This window comes from Pyricularia oryzae, chromosome 1, assembly GCF_000002495.2.
Source record: "Pyricularia oryzae 70-15 chromosome 1, whole genome shotgun sequence".
NCBI classification, from domain to species: Eukaryota; Fungi; Ascomycota; class Sordariomycetes; order Magnaporthales; family Pyriculariaceae; genus Pyricularia; species Pyricularia oryzae.
The window spans coordinates 2,903,733-2,918,999 of NC_017844.1; the positions used below are offsets into that span (position 1 = coordinate 2,903,733).

Sequence of the window (15,267 nt, forward strand, 5' to 3'; positions counted from 1 at the left end):
AAAGACGCAACAGTTCTGTTACAGAGTAACAGAAAGCCCATCCAATTGAGCAGGATGACCACCAATCCTGAGGAAAAGTGGGCGATCCTTTTTGAGGATGAACCCTACAACAAAGAGTATCTTTGGGTCAAGCGTCTTGGACAGGGTGCATATGCTCGAGCTGATCTAGTCCGAAACACGAATGGCCAACTCGAAGTAAGGAAGCTTCTTCACCAGCCAGCCTTTGCCGATAATCGTAGAGATACTGTCACGGCCGAGATCATAACCCTAATCGACATCCGAAAAGCATGTTCCAGCCCCGAACTGGCTCTCGCCAAGCTCAACTCTGCCGGGTTCACGACCGGAATCAGTGAGCGCGGGCGAAACAATGGCGACCGCAGCGTGGGCTACTGGAAGTTCTATAACCTGGGGAGCTGTCTAGACCTTGTGCAGCTCACAAGCCGAATGGATCTGTACATACCCAGCTCGTTCGCCGCTGGGCTCGTGGCAGACTGTCTATTCGGCCTTGAGAATCTTCTCCACAGCGGCAAAACTCACAATGACCTCTACCCGCGCAACATATTTGTGAACTCGAGGGAACTCAACGGACATCGCGTTGTCGAGGGAGTCATTGGAGATTTCGGGCTGTGCGGTACCTTGCCTAATCCTCCACACATGCGTCGAGTCTGTGACATGAGGACTGACCTTCTCACACTGGGTAAGTGTGTCAAGTTTCTAGCAGAAAATCGCAGGCCGTCCTCAGAGATAGAGCTGATCCAGATCAGCATGGACGTAATCCAGAAACCTCTGTACCCGCCAGACAGTCCGGAGAAGCAGCGAGACGAGTGTCGCTGGTGGCAAATCCGGTCCATCCTCGACCTCTACATCAGCCAGTGGACAAACCCTTCAACGCCCGTCTCAACATTCATCGATGCTATCACGGCGTTTACCGAACTCAAGCAAGAAGCCTTGAACGACTTTCGCACGTCTGACGAGTCGAAAACGTTTGACACCGTCCTCCAGGGCGTCGTGAACGAGACTGCCAGCGGAGTACCGACGATGTTCGATTCGTTCCAAGACCTCCGTCGTGTTGCGGAGCAGGAGTTCAAGGGCGAAATAGTCCAGACGGTCAAGATTTGCCCTCGGACCTTTGAGATCTCTGCTGCGGGTGACAGGATTATCGTCTTTGCCAACCCAGAGGCGCAGGATTGTCATCCTTGAAAAACCAAGGGGCGGGACTGAGATGAGTGTTTGCTCTTGATCTGGAGCGGAAAGCCCATCTGTGAGAATCAAGGTAAGTGCAGGTACCACCACCTCTAACCCTGTAACTTGTAGGAATAAATTCACCTGTATTTCTTTCCCAGTTTTGAACCTTTTTCTACCCCACATTTCACCTACCCTGAACCAGTGACCCCCCCCCCCCCACTTCCAGATGTTGTATCGAATCAGAATGAGCAGGTGGGGCAGGTCCCAACTGAACCCTTAGCTGTACCGGATGGCTTGACGGCTTGCAGGTTTGCAGGTCGCGTCGAAATGGCGGCGACACTCGCGTCAAGTGGCATGGAGTCCATCTCCAATAAACCACACAGAGAAACAGACATAATAGAAGCCATTTCTGTACCAAATCAAATCAAATATCTGGAACCCCTCGAAATGCAAAACAAGTCCCGCAGAAAGCGCGTCCGCCAGAGTATCGATCAATTGCCTCCAGAAGGCAGCCGTGAGCTTCAATTGTACAATTTACACTCCAGTCTCCAACCTGACTCTGGCCCCGCCACCTGACCCGCTGGAGTAATGCATGCATCATGGAAACTAACCGACGTCGTTTATCCCTACTTCCCATCGGCTCGAGTCTAGTTTCCAAGATAACACAGTGACATCGCCCCTGCTCCGCCTTCCTGCCGAGCTCAGGCTGCGTATATACGAGCTGCTTCTCGACGTTGGCCAGATCAGCATTGACTACCGAGCTTGGAGTCCAAATACCAATGCACGACCGGGCTTCTACTGCCGAACTCTGGCATCCGACGCCGATCCGTGGGCCTTGCCACCGGTACACCATACCGTTAGAGGAACCTCTTGGGGTCCTGCAAGGCGTGGACATGGCGCATCCGGGAGCCGTGTTACCGACAAAGACGCCAAAACGGGTGCCACCTCGGGCGGCGTGACGTTGCTGTCGGGCGTGTGCCGGCAACTGTATCACGAGACGGCCATCCTTCCCTTCCAGCTCAATACTTGGTCTTTTCACAACCCTCGGCTGATGAACCGATACCTGAAGGAGCGGAGGATGACGCTGAAGCAGAGAAGGGCCGTCAAGGTCCTCTTCCTCAGGGAGAAGCCGTCCAAGGCCGTACAAAATCTGTTTGGAGGCCTCCAGGTCGTCGCCTGGCGTAACGAGGGCCAAGGTCGCCTAGTACGACGCACTTTTGATAAATGATTGTAGACCAAGGCTGCTGCATGGGCGAATCTTTTTTTTTATGAACATGGTCTCTTTGCCATAATGTTCAGAGCTCGGTTCCGAAGCCAACCGGCCGACAAGCAAGGGTTAAAGGGCACCTAATGGCTGCCCGATCAGTCACAAAATCCACTTGTTGACCAAGCATCAGGTATGAGGCCAACAGATCTCCCGCCTTCCTTGATGGACTAGCCAGACGTACCTGCCTTCCCAGGAATAGGCCGTGTCTAGTGCAAGGCACAAGCCTACAGGGGACACATGAAAACGAATTCCAGAAGGCCCCAAACGCACTTTCTACCAAGTCCAGCGTGTCTTTTATGGCGGCAGCTTGACAGCAGCAATGGAAAAGACTCGCCTAGGATGCGACACATACCTAGGTACCTATGGAAGACTCTCTTCAACCTGCTTAGATATCGTTAGAGTCAACACCAGCAAACAATAGTCAAACTCCATACCTATATATCAGTCCCAGGATATATCGGTCGAGGATCCGAACCGAAATCATGACCACGAACGACGATTACCATCTTTTCCAAGAAGCCATGGACAAGGGCCGGCAGGCTTTCCTGGGCTATAACCTGGACGAAGGTTCGTCATTGGTCGCAGCAAACCACCATCATCCGGTCAGCAAAAAGCCTGGCTGATTTGATTGACTTTTGGATATCATTCAGCCGAGAAGTTGTTCATACAAGCCGCCTCATTCGTTCCAAACGATCCCAGTCCTTCATGGAGCCTGTCTCGTGTTCTTCTCGAGAGAGGAGACTACGTCGGCGCTGAGCTCCAGCTCCGAGAGATGCTCAGACTGATGGAAGGGGATCCTGATTGGGAATCTAAGAAGCGCGCTGGCCATGCGAACATTGCCTTTTATCAACTATGCAGACGAGATATTTTCGCAGCTCACCAAACGCTACAACAGATCGACAACTTTAATTCATATGACCGCCGCCTTCTCCTCCATTGGCTGCGTCAAGAGGAAGATATTCACACGTCTATGTCCGACAAGTCTAAGCAAAGGAACCTGGTCTTAGACCGCCTTCCCAGATACAAGGCCGACATGTAAGCTTTCCTATTGCAGAAAACTCAGATTGGAGTGGATGGGAAAGACGAGGTGATGACTTGTCTCTAATTTGTGTGCATGGTAGTCTGGGGAACGTGAGGGAATATTTCGCATTGGGTCATGAGATCCTTATCCCCACGCCGATTGCGCCAATTCGACCCGGCACTAGAGCCAACATTATGATTTGCGGCCTTGGAGATAGTGGCTATCTGTTCAGCACTTTGCTGGCACTTGACTCACCACAAGACAAAATACAAACTCAACACGCACACATAACGGTTATTGACATCAACCCTACCACGATAGCTCGTATGCTTGTCATCTTTCAACTGATGATCCTGCACCAACGGAATTCGAAAACAGGCACAGGACCACACACGCTCTCTCCTCGTTTTGCTATAATGCTGTGTTATTTGTTCTCGAGCCCACTCGTGCCTATCACGGCTATAAAATTTCTTGGTCTCGCCCTGGACGATCTCATCGGAGAGATAGCGCTTGGGAAAACGACATTCTGTGGACTTGTTTACCTACCCTTCGCTACCCGCTATCAGGTATACGTTCTACTCAAGCGATGGAAAATCCAGACAGAGGGGCCGTCACCTGCTGGATCCTTGACTTGCCGTATCCTGGCTCAAAGAGAGAGCCGACTTGACAAACCGTTACATGTTCCTCGCGGTAGAATACTCTTCCAACGGGACGTGTTCAAGCAGCTGGGGGCACTTGTTCCCTGGAGAGAAGAACACGCCAGTCAATTTCCAGACCCGAGCTTCATTGAAGCCGTCAGGACGTATTCCTGCATGTATGAGAACGACCACACCAGTCAGAATATGCGTGGATATTTGGACATGCACTGGCGGCTCAACCCGACTCTGGTAGATTTTGAATTGACGAGCGTGAAACGGTCTTTTTCAGTCAACTTGAGGCCCCTTGTTTGGCCAAACTGGTCAGGGCCGTCTCCTCATCAATGTCACTTTGATCCAACCGAAGTCTTGGGAACATTTATCAAAGTTGCACCGCCAGAGACGTTCGAGTCCCCATCAGGCGAATGCTTCTTTGATGCGCTCATCCAAGTCCTGACGCGGGTCGACGTGGCACGCAAAAGGCTTTCTGGTCAAGTTTTGGTCGAGGCTATCGTTGGCGAGGTGACAGACGTCATGGAGCGCATTCGGTACGATGCTCTGTCGCATCGGCAGCCAACAGGCGTCCACGACCCAGACGCCAATCCCGTCAATTTTCCCAAGGTCTACGATGGAATCCATATGGGCAGTCTCCCGTAAGTCTAGTCGACTCCAGTCTTCAACTTTCTAACGTATGCTCGTCTATTTGGGCTGTCTAGAAGGTTCTTCTGCTGACGCAGCTGGCGACGGCTAGAGACTACACGGGAGGCATGTTTTCTGTCGCGTACTATGCAGGGCCCCTGTTGAGGAAACACGACGACGACCAGTCCACTCAATCGATGCTCAGGTTCAGGATTTCCCTCAACTATCCTCTATTCAAATCTTACGAATCTTATATGGCAGAATACCTCGCAATGACAGGAGAAGATACCCTGCGTGGACATTTCGGTCTCGAGCGCCTCGACCCAGTGTGTATACCTGGTCATAAGCCAATGTCCCATTACGACAATGACAGCGACAGCAATGATAACAGTGACAACAACAACTACAACAGCGAACGTAACAGCGACAGTAGCAGCATCAGTGACATTGACAGCCTGGTCAACAATTATGACGATTCGTGGTGTCCAGGGCGGCCCGACTCGAGGTACGACAATTACATGTGGTTGGGCAGGACGCATATGCTCACTGATCCCAAGTCCCCTCATTACCAAGAACGTCTGCCACGTGCGGTATTCCTGCATACGTTCTTCTCATATCTGCTCAAGATCGTTCTACCGTATCCACGGCCAAATTCGAGCTACTGGCCCACCCCGGGCCGGTGGCAGGTGGATTCTCCCCTAAATCTCACGGCGATTCTTCGGTTCGTTGAACACATGGTCGTACAGGTCGGCTATTCATCAAAATGGATTTCAGATGCTCTAACGTCGGTATGCTTTAGTGTGATAGACACGACAGCACGGGAACCACGGAGCCTCACGGCTTTGCCTGAGGAGGTGGAGACCATGCATCCATCGAAACGAATCAGTCTTGTGCCTTGGCGCGCTGAATTCACTACCCTCCTTGGGATCTGGCGGCCACTACTACCGTTCGGTATACTCATCCCAAGATCGGGGCCGGATCGAGGTCTGCCAGGCCTAAAGGAGATTTGTCATTGCTCCGTCGCCTTTCCAACTCTTTTCACGGGGACGATAGTTAACTTTTCGCGAAAGTCAAAGCATTACATGTTGGTCTTTCTGAACGCGAAGGCCACGGGTGTTCAGGAGGTGGAGGGCTCCCTCTACAGCTTTCTGTTGACCCCCGACGACGGCTGCGTGGATTCGCCCCTGGGCCTCGGTATCAGAGGGGGCGGTGTTCACATCATCACTACCTTTACGTTTGACGCTCGCAAGAAGATGGCGGAGCTTTGGATGCGCGACGACGTGGTGGCGGAGTTGAAGTCGGGCAACTGGATCGTCTACCTCTGGCGGACCGACACGTGGAGAAAGGCCTCGGATGGCGTAGACGCTCGAACGCTGGTCCCAGGGGAGCATTGGCTGGACAAAGCGTAGAGTGGCGCAGGTGTTGCCCAGGATCAGTGTAAAGGCAAAGGCAAAGCGAAGTAACGACAAGTTTGATGAGAGGCAAACATGGGGATGACGTTTAACGTTGACACTTTTTGGCGCAGTACGGTTATTTTTCTGAACGGGATGATGATTATCAAGCGTATCAAACCATAGACATGAAGAGTAGACTAGAGTAGTCAGCCAGAAAAACAATAACTTTCATCCTAAAGCGTACGCACTTGTGCATCTGCCGTGTTTCCCCAGGTTTTGCTGACTTGTGCCAAGATCTCTGGCGTTTTCAGCTCGCCGTGCGGGGTGTGGAGATGGGCCGAACAACTGGACAAGGTAGGTACTAGGTAGGCTAGTAGGCTAGTAGGCTGGTAGGCAAGGTAGGCAAGGTACCTAGGTAGGCAAGCAAGGCAATATTATCGAGATCTCGTTGTCATACCATTCCTACCTTTACCTAGGTAGGCATCGAGATTTGGCAGTTTTTTTGGTCAAAAGTATTCAACTGGATTATCACGATCGGCACATGCATGGGTGGCCCAGTCTGCTTGAGAGCTTTTTTTTTTTCTTTTCTTTTGGCGTTGCCATCTACTACCTCATCCGAGGCACGAACTCCCCCATGGAATCAATCAAAGGTCTAGGATGAACAGGGCAGATTGGACGGAAGCTCGGGGCGGACCCGCGGTCGCTGGGAGGCGGTGTTGTGTCGGCGCATCGCTACGGGTCGCACTTCAAAGGAGGAGCGATTGCGCGAGGGCCGGCCTCCCCCAAGGCCACCCACCTACCCACCTGACTGACCTACAGTAGCTCCTTTGGACAGTGATGGTTGCTTCTTGGGGAAGCCCGGCAGTTCGAAAAAAAACGGCAGATTTGGGGGTTCCAAATGTACGTACAACGTACGAGAATAATGGGCAGGGTAAGAGAGAGAGAGAAAAGAAATATTGCGGCGCAAGGGAGCAAGAAACAAAAAGCAAGGATCTTGTTTCGGTTCGAACGGAAAGTGTTGAACCAATTGTGTTTATCGGTTTGGGTTCTGGGCATGGCGGTCTGCCTGGTTCGGGAGCTGATAGGCAAAACAGGTCGGGTAAAGGGCATGCCGTTTAGGTGTACAGTAATGGTTGCTTTTTTCAAGCGACATTTTGATAACTGCATGTTCAATCTATAAGTTGTGCACTTGAGCTTTTGCTGAGCCATAAAAATCAAGGTAGCTGCTTAAACTTCAATGTCAATCATTCGACGGAGTCATGACCCGCGGTATCTGCACGGTATAAAGCCAAACAAGGCACCTCAAGCCATCAAGGTAATATACGTACATATATCACGCACGGTGGGACGCGGGGGGGAAAAAAAGTACGCCAACGGCAGCAGAGTTTCCAACGGCTCAAACTAGCCGAACCTGACAGGCATACAACCTAGGCCATTCCCGGCTAGCCTTTTCTTGCCTCTTTCAACCCACGTGGTTTACACGCCCAGCCGTTTTTTTTGTCAAACAAACAAAGTACGGAGCTGGGAGTAACAGAAAGATAAAAAAAAGCGGGTTTCGAGGTAGACAGACAACCTTTTCCCCATGGTTTTCTTTTGTTTGCATACCTTCCTCGTTCGCTTTGTGTCCTCGTGCAGATGGGTGGTTACATTGTCTTGTCTGTCTGTCCGTCCGGTACGTGTGCAAGGTGCGGTACGGTAGGTATACTTGCAAGCCCCTGCCTTCCAACTGTGCGAGCCAATTTAATTGAGATTATCGAGTTGCATGGTATAATCCAGGGTCCTTGCCAACTATTCTGCTGTAATCCGCCCGTCTTACATTAAAGTGCATGCTTCTTTCATCGTTCACTTACACACCCCACTGAAAAGATAATTCGATGACATGGTCCCGCCTTGACCATTCTGCGTTCTTTTACCTTTTTGCGCAATCAGCACGATCTTGGCCTGGCTTGGGATTTTTGATGCCGATTTAAATTGCCATGGGAGGCGAAGCAAAAGCATAAAGCCCTCGGTAGAAAACATGACAGCATTGGCAAGGTCGCAGAACCACTTGCCAAGAAAGCAACTCGGACAAAAATCAGCAGCAGATGCCACTCCGAACAGGCTTCCAAGACTGGAAAGAATGGCCACAAAAAAAAATGGAGTTTTGGTTAATGTAATAGCGTAACTATTATACTGTCCTTTACTGACAAGACTGGCAAAAACTGGGGGAGGGGGCAGCTACCCCGGCGAGCACCTCCATACGGAGTACCCCGCGTTGGGGGAGATTTTTAATGGTGGATCTTAGCCTGTTCTTGGCCAATTCTTTTGGGGTTCTTGTTTGGCAACACCAAGCAAGCCAAGACAGCTTGCTGAAGGGGGGAAAGAGAACAAAGAGAGACAAAAGAGATGTGCCGAACTTTGTTCCGGTTTTCTTGGGGCCAAGGCTAAAAGCTGCCAAAGAGCGATTGGCAGCGACGGCACAAATGGAGGGGAGGAAAGGGAAAAAAAAAAAAAAAAAAAAAAAGAAATCCACCCACCCTGTTTCTGCTGAGGTCTACCGTAGATGCCCAGGCGGCGCAAAGACATGTTAGTGGTATTATTGGACAGGGGTTTGGATGCAGCGCCCAGAAACTGGAGAAATGAGGGCTGGGTAGATGTGTGGATTCTAACGAGTATTTTTTTTTTTTTTTTGTTCTGTCGCCTCTTTAAGGGGGAATGGTTCACCGTCTTAAAAGACTTCAGGTACCCTTTCTCCAACTCGAGCTTTCTTGTTCAGGGTTGTTCTGTCGCATGGGGTGTGGCTTCCTCCTTTTACTCTTTTTGCTGATTTGACGACATTGGCTTCTTTGATCAAGCTACAAGGTTGTTTGTTTTGTCCTGCATTCTGTCGGTGGGACTTTTTATTCGACCCCCGGAGATTTACCAAGGCAGGCGCTATGGAAAGACCAACCGCCGCAATGGAGCAGTCGGAGAAAACAGAAGGTGGGTTTTGCTACTTTTCAAACTCTTGGGGGCTTTACAGGAAAAGTTTCGGGCACTCTGACATTTCTCAAAATCCAGCACAATATGTGGATAGGCAAGGAGACCTTTCCAGGTCCGATTCGGACGGCGTCGATGGGCTGAGCTGGACAAAGGAGGAAGAAGACAAGCTCCGGCACAAGATCGACTGGCACTGTGTGCCCATCGTCACCGTCCTCTACCTGCTCTGCTTCCTCGACCGTATCAACATTGGAAACGCGCGAATCCAAGGTCTGGCCACCGAGCTTGACCTCAACCGGGGCGTGCGCTTCAACTGGGTGCTGTCCATCTTTTACATCATCTACCTCTTTGTCGAGGTTCCCAGCAACATCATACTCAAAAAGGTCGGGCCGCGCTTCTACCTGCCTTTCCTCGTGGTCGGCTTCGGCTTCGTGTCCATGTGCACGGCGTTTGTGCACTCGTACGAGGGCCTCTTGGCCGCGCGCGCCTTCCTCGGCGTCTTTGAGGGCGGCGCCATGCCGGGCATGGCCTTTTTCCTCAGCTGCTTCTACAAGCGCGGCGAGCTGCTCTTCCGCATCGGCATCTACGTCTCGGCCGCGTCCATGGCCGGTGCCTTTGGCGGGCTGCTGGCGGCCGGCCTGGCGCAGATCCCCGAGTGGGGCATCGCGTCGATGCGCATCTACGCGTGGCGCAACATCTTCTTCTTCGAGGGGCTGCTGACGGTCATCATCGGGCTGCTGGCGCCCATCTGGATGCCGACGGACCCGGCGACGGCCTACTTTCTCAACGAGCGCGAGCGGCGCATCGCGGCGGAGCGGCTGGCCCGCGAGCACAAGAGCCACCCGGACGAGCGCGTCAGCTGGGCGCACGTCAAGCGCGCCATGCTGTGCATCCACAACTACACATGCGCCCTGGGCTTCTTCCTCATCAACATCACGGTCCAGGGCCTGTCGGTGTTTATGCCCACCATCCTGGCCGACTTCAACTACGACCCCATCAAGGCCCAGCTCATGAGCGTGCCGCCCTACGTCTGCGCCTGCCTCGGCGCCATCGCCATCGCCTACCTGAGCGACAAGACCAAGCAGCGCGGTCTGTACCTGGCAATCTTTGCCGTCATTGCAATGATTGGCTTTGCCATCCTGCGCTGGCACCAGGATTCCGACATCAAGTACATGGCCATTTACTTTGTCACCATTGGAGCTTTCCCGGGAGGTCCGGCGTTTTTGGCCTGGGCGATCAACAGTGAGTGGCGGCTATTTTTTTTTTTTCTTCCTCTTTTTGACTAGGAATCTCAGGGGTGGGTTCAAAAGGATGATTAGCTGACGATCTTGTTTCACAGACTCCGCTGGGCCTTCGGTTCGTGCTGTTTCCAGCGCCTACGTGGTTACTCTGGGTACCATTGGTGGTATCGTTTCGACGTAAGTCAACATCTGAAATCCATTTCTCCTAATTCCGCATTTGTTTTCTTTTTTTATGCTGACCATTTTGTCAACGCAGATGGACGTACATCAAGGAGGATGGCCCGCGTTATCCCAACGGACACACGGTCAACTTGGTACGTTTAGCCCATTCGAGTATAAATTTTGGCGCCACATTTTCCAACTAACACCCTCTGAAAAAAAAAACAGGCTGGTCAAATCGGAGTCTTCTTCCTTGCCATCTTTGGCATCTTGTACTGCCTTCGCGAAAACAAGCTGCGTGCCGCCGGCAAGAGGGACCACCGTCTCGAAGGTCTCACTGAGGACGAGACGCTGCATCTCGGCTACAGGCATCCCAGCTTCCGCTACATCACCTAAGTATGGGAAAAGTGGGAGGTTCATCGTGCTCTTTTGTTTTGGTAGCGCAAGCCTGCAGTTCAACCTGGGCTCTATGGTTTTTGATCAACAGTGTTAACAAGTCTTGAGTATATTGAAAGACGGATGGTCAAGTGGAGCAGCAAGCCCATCTTGATATTCGCTATTTTGAGACTTGAACGTCCGTCATCTCCATATCGTATGTGTTGCTGCCAAATTGTCTTTCATGCAAGCTTTTTTCGGGCCAAATGTCGAGTTCTTGGCATTACGAACGACTATACGAACCAAAATATGGATACCTCCATGGTTCTTCCATGCAGACCTGACCAGAGTCAAGGCAGCAAACCTTAATCACATGTCCTTTTGAATCGCTTTGCAAGACCCAACCAGACATGGTTTACCTTGTTTATAGTTGCGGATATCGAAGAAAGGAAACTCGAATGACAAAGCTTGGCGGTCGGTACCTTTTCCGCGCTAACCGGTTCACGCCAAGTCTCAACAACCATCAAGCTTTTGATCTGCCAAAAAAAAAAAAAAAAAAAAATTCTCTTTGTTCCTTTCTTGCACCGACTTCACCAAAAAAAAAAAAATTGCACGGGGAAATTGTTCTTTCGTATCCCCAGCCCGCATGAGAAACCGACGTTGTATAATTAGGGTTCCCCATATTAGTATGTTTTAAGGTGCTGTCAGCCCGAGTCAGCTTCTTTGCTCTTCTTATTCTTTTTGGGATGGGATTAGCAGGAACAGAGCAGTGACCATCCACCCACTGTTGATCATCAAACGTTTGCAGCCTCCCTCTGGTGCTATTTATTCCCGCCACAAGTGGGCATGCATGCCACCAAAAAAAACCCCCGCGACTGGCTTCCAAGGGCAATATGGTCGACTGCAGGTTGCAGCTTTGTGGGATTAGTAACATCCTTGTTGCTATGCGATTCACACAGGGACCGAAGTCCGGTTCAGCGAGATGCCATAGCTTGCAACCCGATATGAAATATCTATATAATCCCACCGGGCCATGCTCTACATGTTGGAAATCTACTTTGAAAGCCACCCCTTTCATTCAACATTCATTTTCAGTCTTACCTTTTGGTAGCTCAACATTCTCTTAGCTCTTACAAGCCGATTCGTTTCGTTTTGATACCCTCTTTTATAACAGCTACACACACATTTCACACATCTTCTATTCTTTCTTCTTGCTTGTTTCTTTTCTATAGTTCCTTTTCTTACACTGCGGGTCAACCTCTAGCACATAAAGTAATAACAGCAGTCCCAAAAGCCCAAAGTAAAAGTAAAAGAAAAGAAAAATGCGTTTCGCCGCTCTCGTCACTGTCTTCGTCGCCTCGGCCATCGCAGCCCCCGTCAACTTTGCCGCGCCCATCGACGACGCCAACGGCCAGGGCATGATGATAAGGCGCAGGAGCAGCGTGCCCGACGCCGCCGACGTCCTGAACCAACCGGCCGCCGCGGTCGTCCAGAGCAGATCGCCCGAGCCCAAGCCCGGCTTCTTCAGCAAGCTCGGCCGCAAGTTCAAGGGCGTGGCCAGGTTTGCCAAGGGCGCCGTCGGCTTCACCAAGAAAAACGGCGGCTCCGTCCTCAACGTGGTCAAGGACGCCGGTGGGGTGGCCAGCGTCATTGCCGGCGGCTCCACGGGTGCCATAACGAAGGCTGCGAGCTCGGGGTTCTTCGGAAAGATGGGTGGTGGCGTCGGCGGCGGCGGCGGCGGCGCTAAGCCTGGTGGCATCGGTGCGGTCGCCAGTCTTCTCGGGGGAGGTGGCCCCGCCAGCCTCCTCAGACAGGCAGCAGCCGGGATATTAAGGGTCTGAAAAGGATGTCGACTCGGTATTTTGTGTTTTGTGTGGGTTTCACGAGCTTGTTATGATTTTGTGGAGGGGCGAGCAGGAGAGCGTTTGGGCTGCTACAAAGGTAGTTGTTGCCCCACCGTCTGATGTCGGGAACGCCCGGATAGACTACCAAAAGTGGCCTATTATCATCCCCAACTAGTGTTATATAGCGAACACTCTAATAGTGGACGACAGGACTATCCAGTCGTAGCGTCCCCGGAACAGCTTCGAGACTGCTTATGATGTCCTAGTCTCATGATTACGGTTTTGAATGAAAACAACCAAATCTTGACATATTTCCTTGGCGCCACTCTCTCGTGTTTATACTTTGTTTTCAGGGCTCTCGGAGAGTTCTTGCGAAGCCTGTTGCTGGTTTGGTATCGCTAACGCCTTGTCTCGTCTCTCAACCCGGGGATACCAACCACCGGTCCAGCCCACCCAGCCCGTCTCACGAGGACCTCTAGCCAAGCAGACCAGTATTGCAAAGCCAAGGAAGCCCACTAAACATGGGCGAGATTGGTTAGATCACAACAATGAGGAACTTGTCGCATAAAACTGTACTTACTACTACAGCTGCCACTCCACCTCCAGCCTCCCTGGGCATAGAGTCGGTTCCCTACGGCCGTACCGGTGAGCTGTCCGCAAAACGCAGCTATCATATAGGCGACGTTGACTCTGTTTCTCGCTTTTGGATCAATGTTGAATATGGCCATTCTCAAGGCGGTGTTGCAAGTCTGGTTGGAGACGTCGATGAATATGGCCTGCAATATCGGCCCGGCTATTGTGAAGGTGCCAGTAAAGGTGCCAATGGTGACGCCAACGAGATTAATCAGGATCCCGCAAATTGCCGGCACTAGTGCAACCATTTTGTCGAGCACAAGTCTGCCAAATGCTGGGCCCCAAAATACAACAAAGAATCCTATCAGCCCGAACAACCCAATCTGGAGTGGTCCAAAGTGATATGGGGCTGACGAGAGGAGAAAGGAAAGCGTGGTCCAGTACGATGTAAAGACTGCGCTTATGCAAAACGATATCAGACACGCCTGCAAAAGCACAGCTTCCCTGGCCATGAGGGTGAAGATGTTGAGCAGCATGCCAAAGTAGTTAAGACCACCAGGGTTTTTGGATGGGTAGTCTGGCAGGTAGAACCACAAGGCAGCCAGCAGTGCCAATTGAAGTCCGAGTGCAACCCAGTAAATGTTGCGCCATTCCGTAAAGTTGGACACGATCCCAGAAAGAACCCGGGCCACCATCATACCCAACGACAGACCGGCAACGGCAATGGACAGAGAACTTGCCCTCCGGTTCGGGGGAGCCAAGTCACCGACCAGAGGCAGCATGAGTTGCGGCGTGACCGTAGTGAAGCCGCAGAGAAATGACATGGCCTGGAAGACCTCGAACGATTGCGTGATGCACAGTCCCAGCCACTGTTGAGTGATTCGAGGTTAGATGAGTAGGCAGGCTCTCAAGATGATGGGAACTTTTCGTCTCACAAACAATATCGTGAGCATTACCAGCCCAAGAATAAACGGCCTCCTCTCAAGAACGTCACCTAGCGGACACAGAAAGAGGAGCCCGCCTGCGTAGCCAGCTTGCATCAGCGTTGCCACTGATGCTGCCCTCTCGAAGCTGACGTTGAATGTCTCGGCCATTTTGTTCAAAATCGGTTGATTGTAGTAAATGTTGGCAACGGTTACAGTCGTTGCCTGGATAAGATATGTTGGTAAGCTAGCTAATACTCCCTTGAGCAAGAGGGGAAGTGGTCCCAAATTGACATACAATTGCAAACAGGACATTGAGGCCAAGCGAAAACTTGAGTGGCTTGTCAGGGTTGTGACGCGTTGCCTCTGGGCCCCAAGACAATGCAAGCCATGCTCGCTGAAGTATGGAGGTTTTCCCCGACTCCACGTCGCTCTTGTGAGTGGTTATGGAGGCAGCCTCTGGAACGGCAGCATTGGGCCTGGAAATCGAAGAAGCATCGTGTTCGGCGTCTCCTTTTGTTTGCGGCTTGCTTGCCTGTGATGTTGAGATGGTAGCAGCATTTTCCATCGTCTGTTCATCATCGTCTTTATTCTGAGTGATGCTTTCATCCCTAGGCTTTTCTGGTTCTGAATCTTGTGACGAACTGCTTTGCACCCTATTATCGGGGCCGCTATTTTTGTCCATTGTGGTACATCACCGAATGGCAAATTGAATAGATGGCAGTAATCTGATCTGTTTGCGCAACCAGTCTGGGTCTGCATCTGAGTATAATGATTATGGACTTGGTAAGGATGAGGGATAATATTCTGACAGATCCCTGGTGCCATTGTGAATTTGATCGCTTTTCTGATCCATTACTCCGATGCAGTGCCGATAAGGCAGCGACGCCCCGGGCAGTACCAGAGTTTCCACCAAGGGTCTCCTTCCGGGAATAAGGGCGGACCTAAGGTTGCCGAAGCCGCTGGGGAAAATTGGTGCTCCATGGGCGACACCTTCCCTAAACTGCAGGTGATGAATCACGCTCAATGCCGATCCTCGGGTATTCGCCTTTC

At 51.5% G+C, this 15,267-nt stretch overlaps 5 protein-coding genes across 5 annotated transcripts; 4 read left to right on the plus strand and 1 right to left on the minus strand.

Annotated features, from left to right (window-relative positions):
- Positions 1-54: 54 nt before the first annotated feature.
- On the plus strand, positions 55-1,200 carry MGG_06825 (uncharacterized protein; the record flags this gene model as incomplete). Its single annotated transcript, XM_003709493.1, has 1 exon — positions 55-1,200. The coding sequence occupies one exon, from the start codon at positions 55-57 to the stop codon at positions 1,198-1,200; it is 1,146 nt and encodes a 381-aa protein (XP_003709541.1).
- Positions 1,201-1,514: 314 nt separating this feature from the next.
- MGG_06826 (uncharacterized protein) lies at positions 1,515-2,413 on the plus strand (the record flags this gene model as incomplete). The annotated part of the gene is made up of 2 exons (XM_003709494.1): positions 1,515-1,712; positions 1,837-2,413. The coding sequence occupies exons 1-2, from the start codon at positions 1,540-1,542 to the stop codon at positions 2,411-2,413; spliced, it is 750 nt and encodes a 249-aa protein (XP_003709542.1). The 5' UTR covers positions 1,515-1,539.
- Positions 2,414-2,934: 521 nt separating this feature from the next.
- On the plus strand, positions 2,935-6,156 carry MGG_06827 (uncharacterized protein; the record flags this gene model as incomplete). Its single annotated transcript, XM_003709495.1, has 4 exons — positions 2,935-3,019; positions 3,103-3,487; positions 3,574-4,761; positions 4,860-6,156. The coding sequence occupies 4 exons, from the start codon at positions 2,935-2,937 to the stop codon at positions 6,154-6,156; spliced, it is 2,955 nt and encodes a 984-aa protein (XP_003709543.1).
- A 2,921-nt stretch (positions 6,157-9,077) lies between these two features.
- MGG_06828 (uncharacterized protein) lies at positions 9,078-10,895 on the plus strand (the record flags this gene model as incomplete). The annotated part of the gene is made up of 5 exons (XM_003709496.1): positions 9,078-9,102; positions 9,181-10,341; positions 10,439-10,517; positions 10,597-10,654; positions 10,728-10,895. The coding sequence occupies 5 exons, from the start codon at positions 9,078-9,080 to the stop codon at positions 10,893-10,895; spliced, it is 1,491 nt and encodes a 496-aa protein (XP_003709544.1).
- A 1,103-nt stretch (positions 10,896-11,998) lies between these two features.
- On the minus strand, positions 11,999-15,026 carry MGG_11820 (uncharacterized protein). Its single transcript, XM_003709497.1, has 4 exons — positions 14,513-15,026; positions 14,227-14,439; positions 13,299-14,160; positions 11,999-13,233 (listed from the first exon to the last, which is right to left on the minus strand). Exons 1-4 carry the CDS (start codon positions 14,897-14,899, stop codon positions 13,055-13,057), a joined length of 1,641 nt encoding a protein of 546 aa, XP_003709545.1. The 5' UTR covers positions 14,900-15,026; the 3' UTR covers positions 11,999-13,054.
- Between the last annotated feature and the right edge of the window lie 241 nt (positions 15,027-15,267).

Bases quoted from the DNA above. Each gene is read 5' to 3' on its own strand.
- MGG_11820 (XM_003709497.1), bottom strand. From the start codon at position 14,899: ATGGACAAAAATAGCGGCCCCGATAATAGGGTGCAAAGCAGTTCGTCA. The intron at 14,161-14,226 runs GTGAGACGAAAA...ATCACTCAACAG, and splicing joins TAATGCTCACGATATTGTTT to TGGCTGGGACTGTGCATCAC. The intron at 13,234-13,298 runs GTAAGTACAGTT...GCCCATGTTTAG, and splicing joins GTGGAGTGGCAGCTGTAGTA to TGGGCTTCCTTGGCTTTGCA.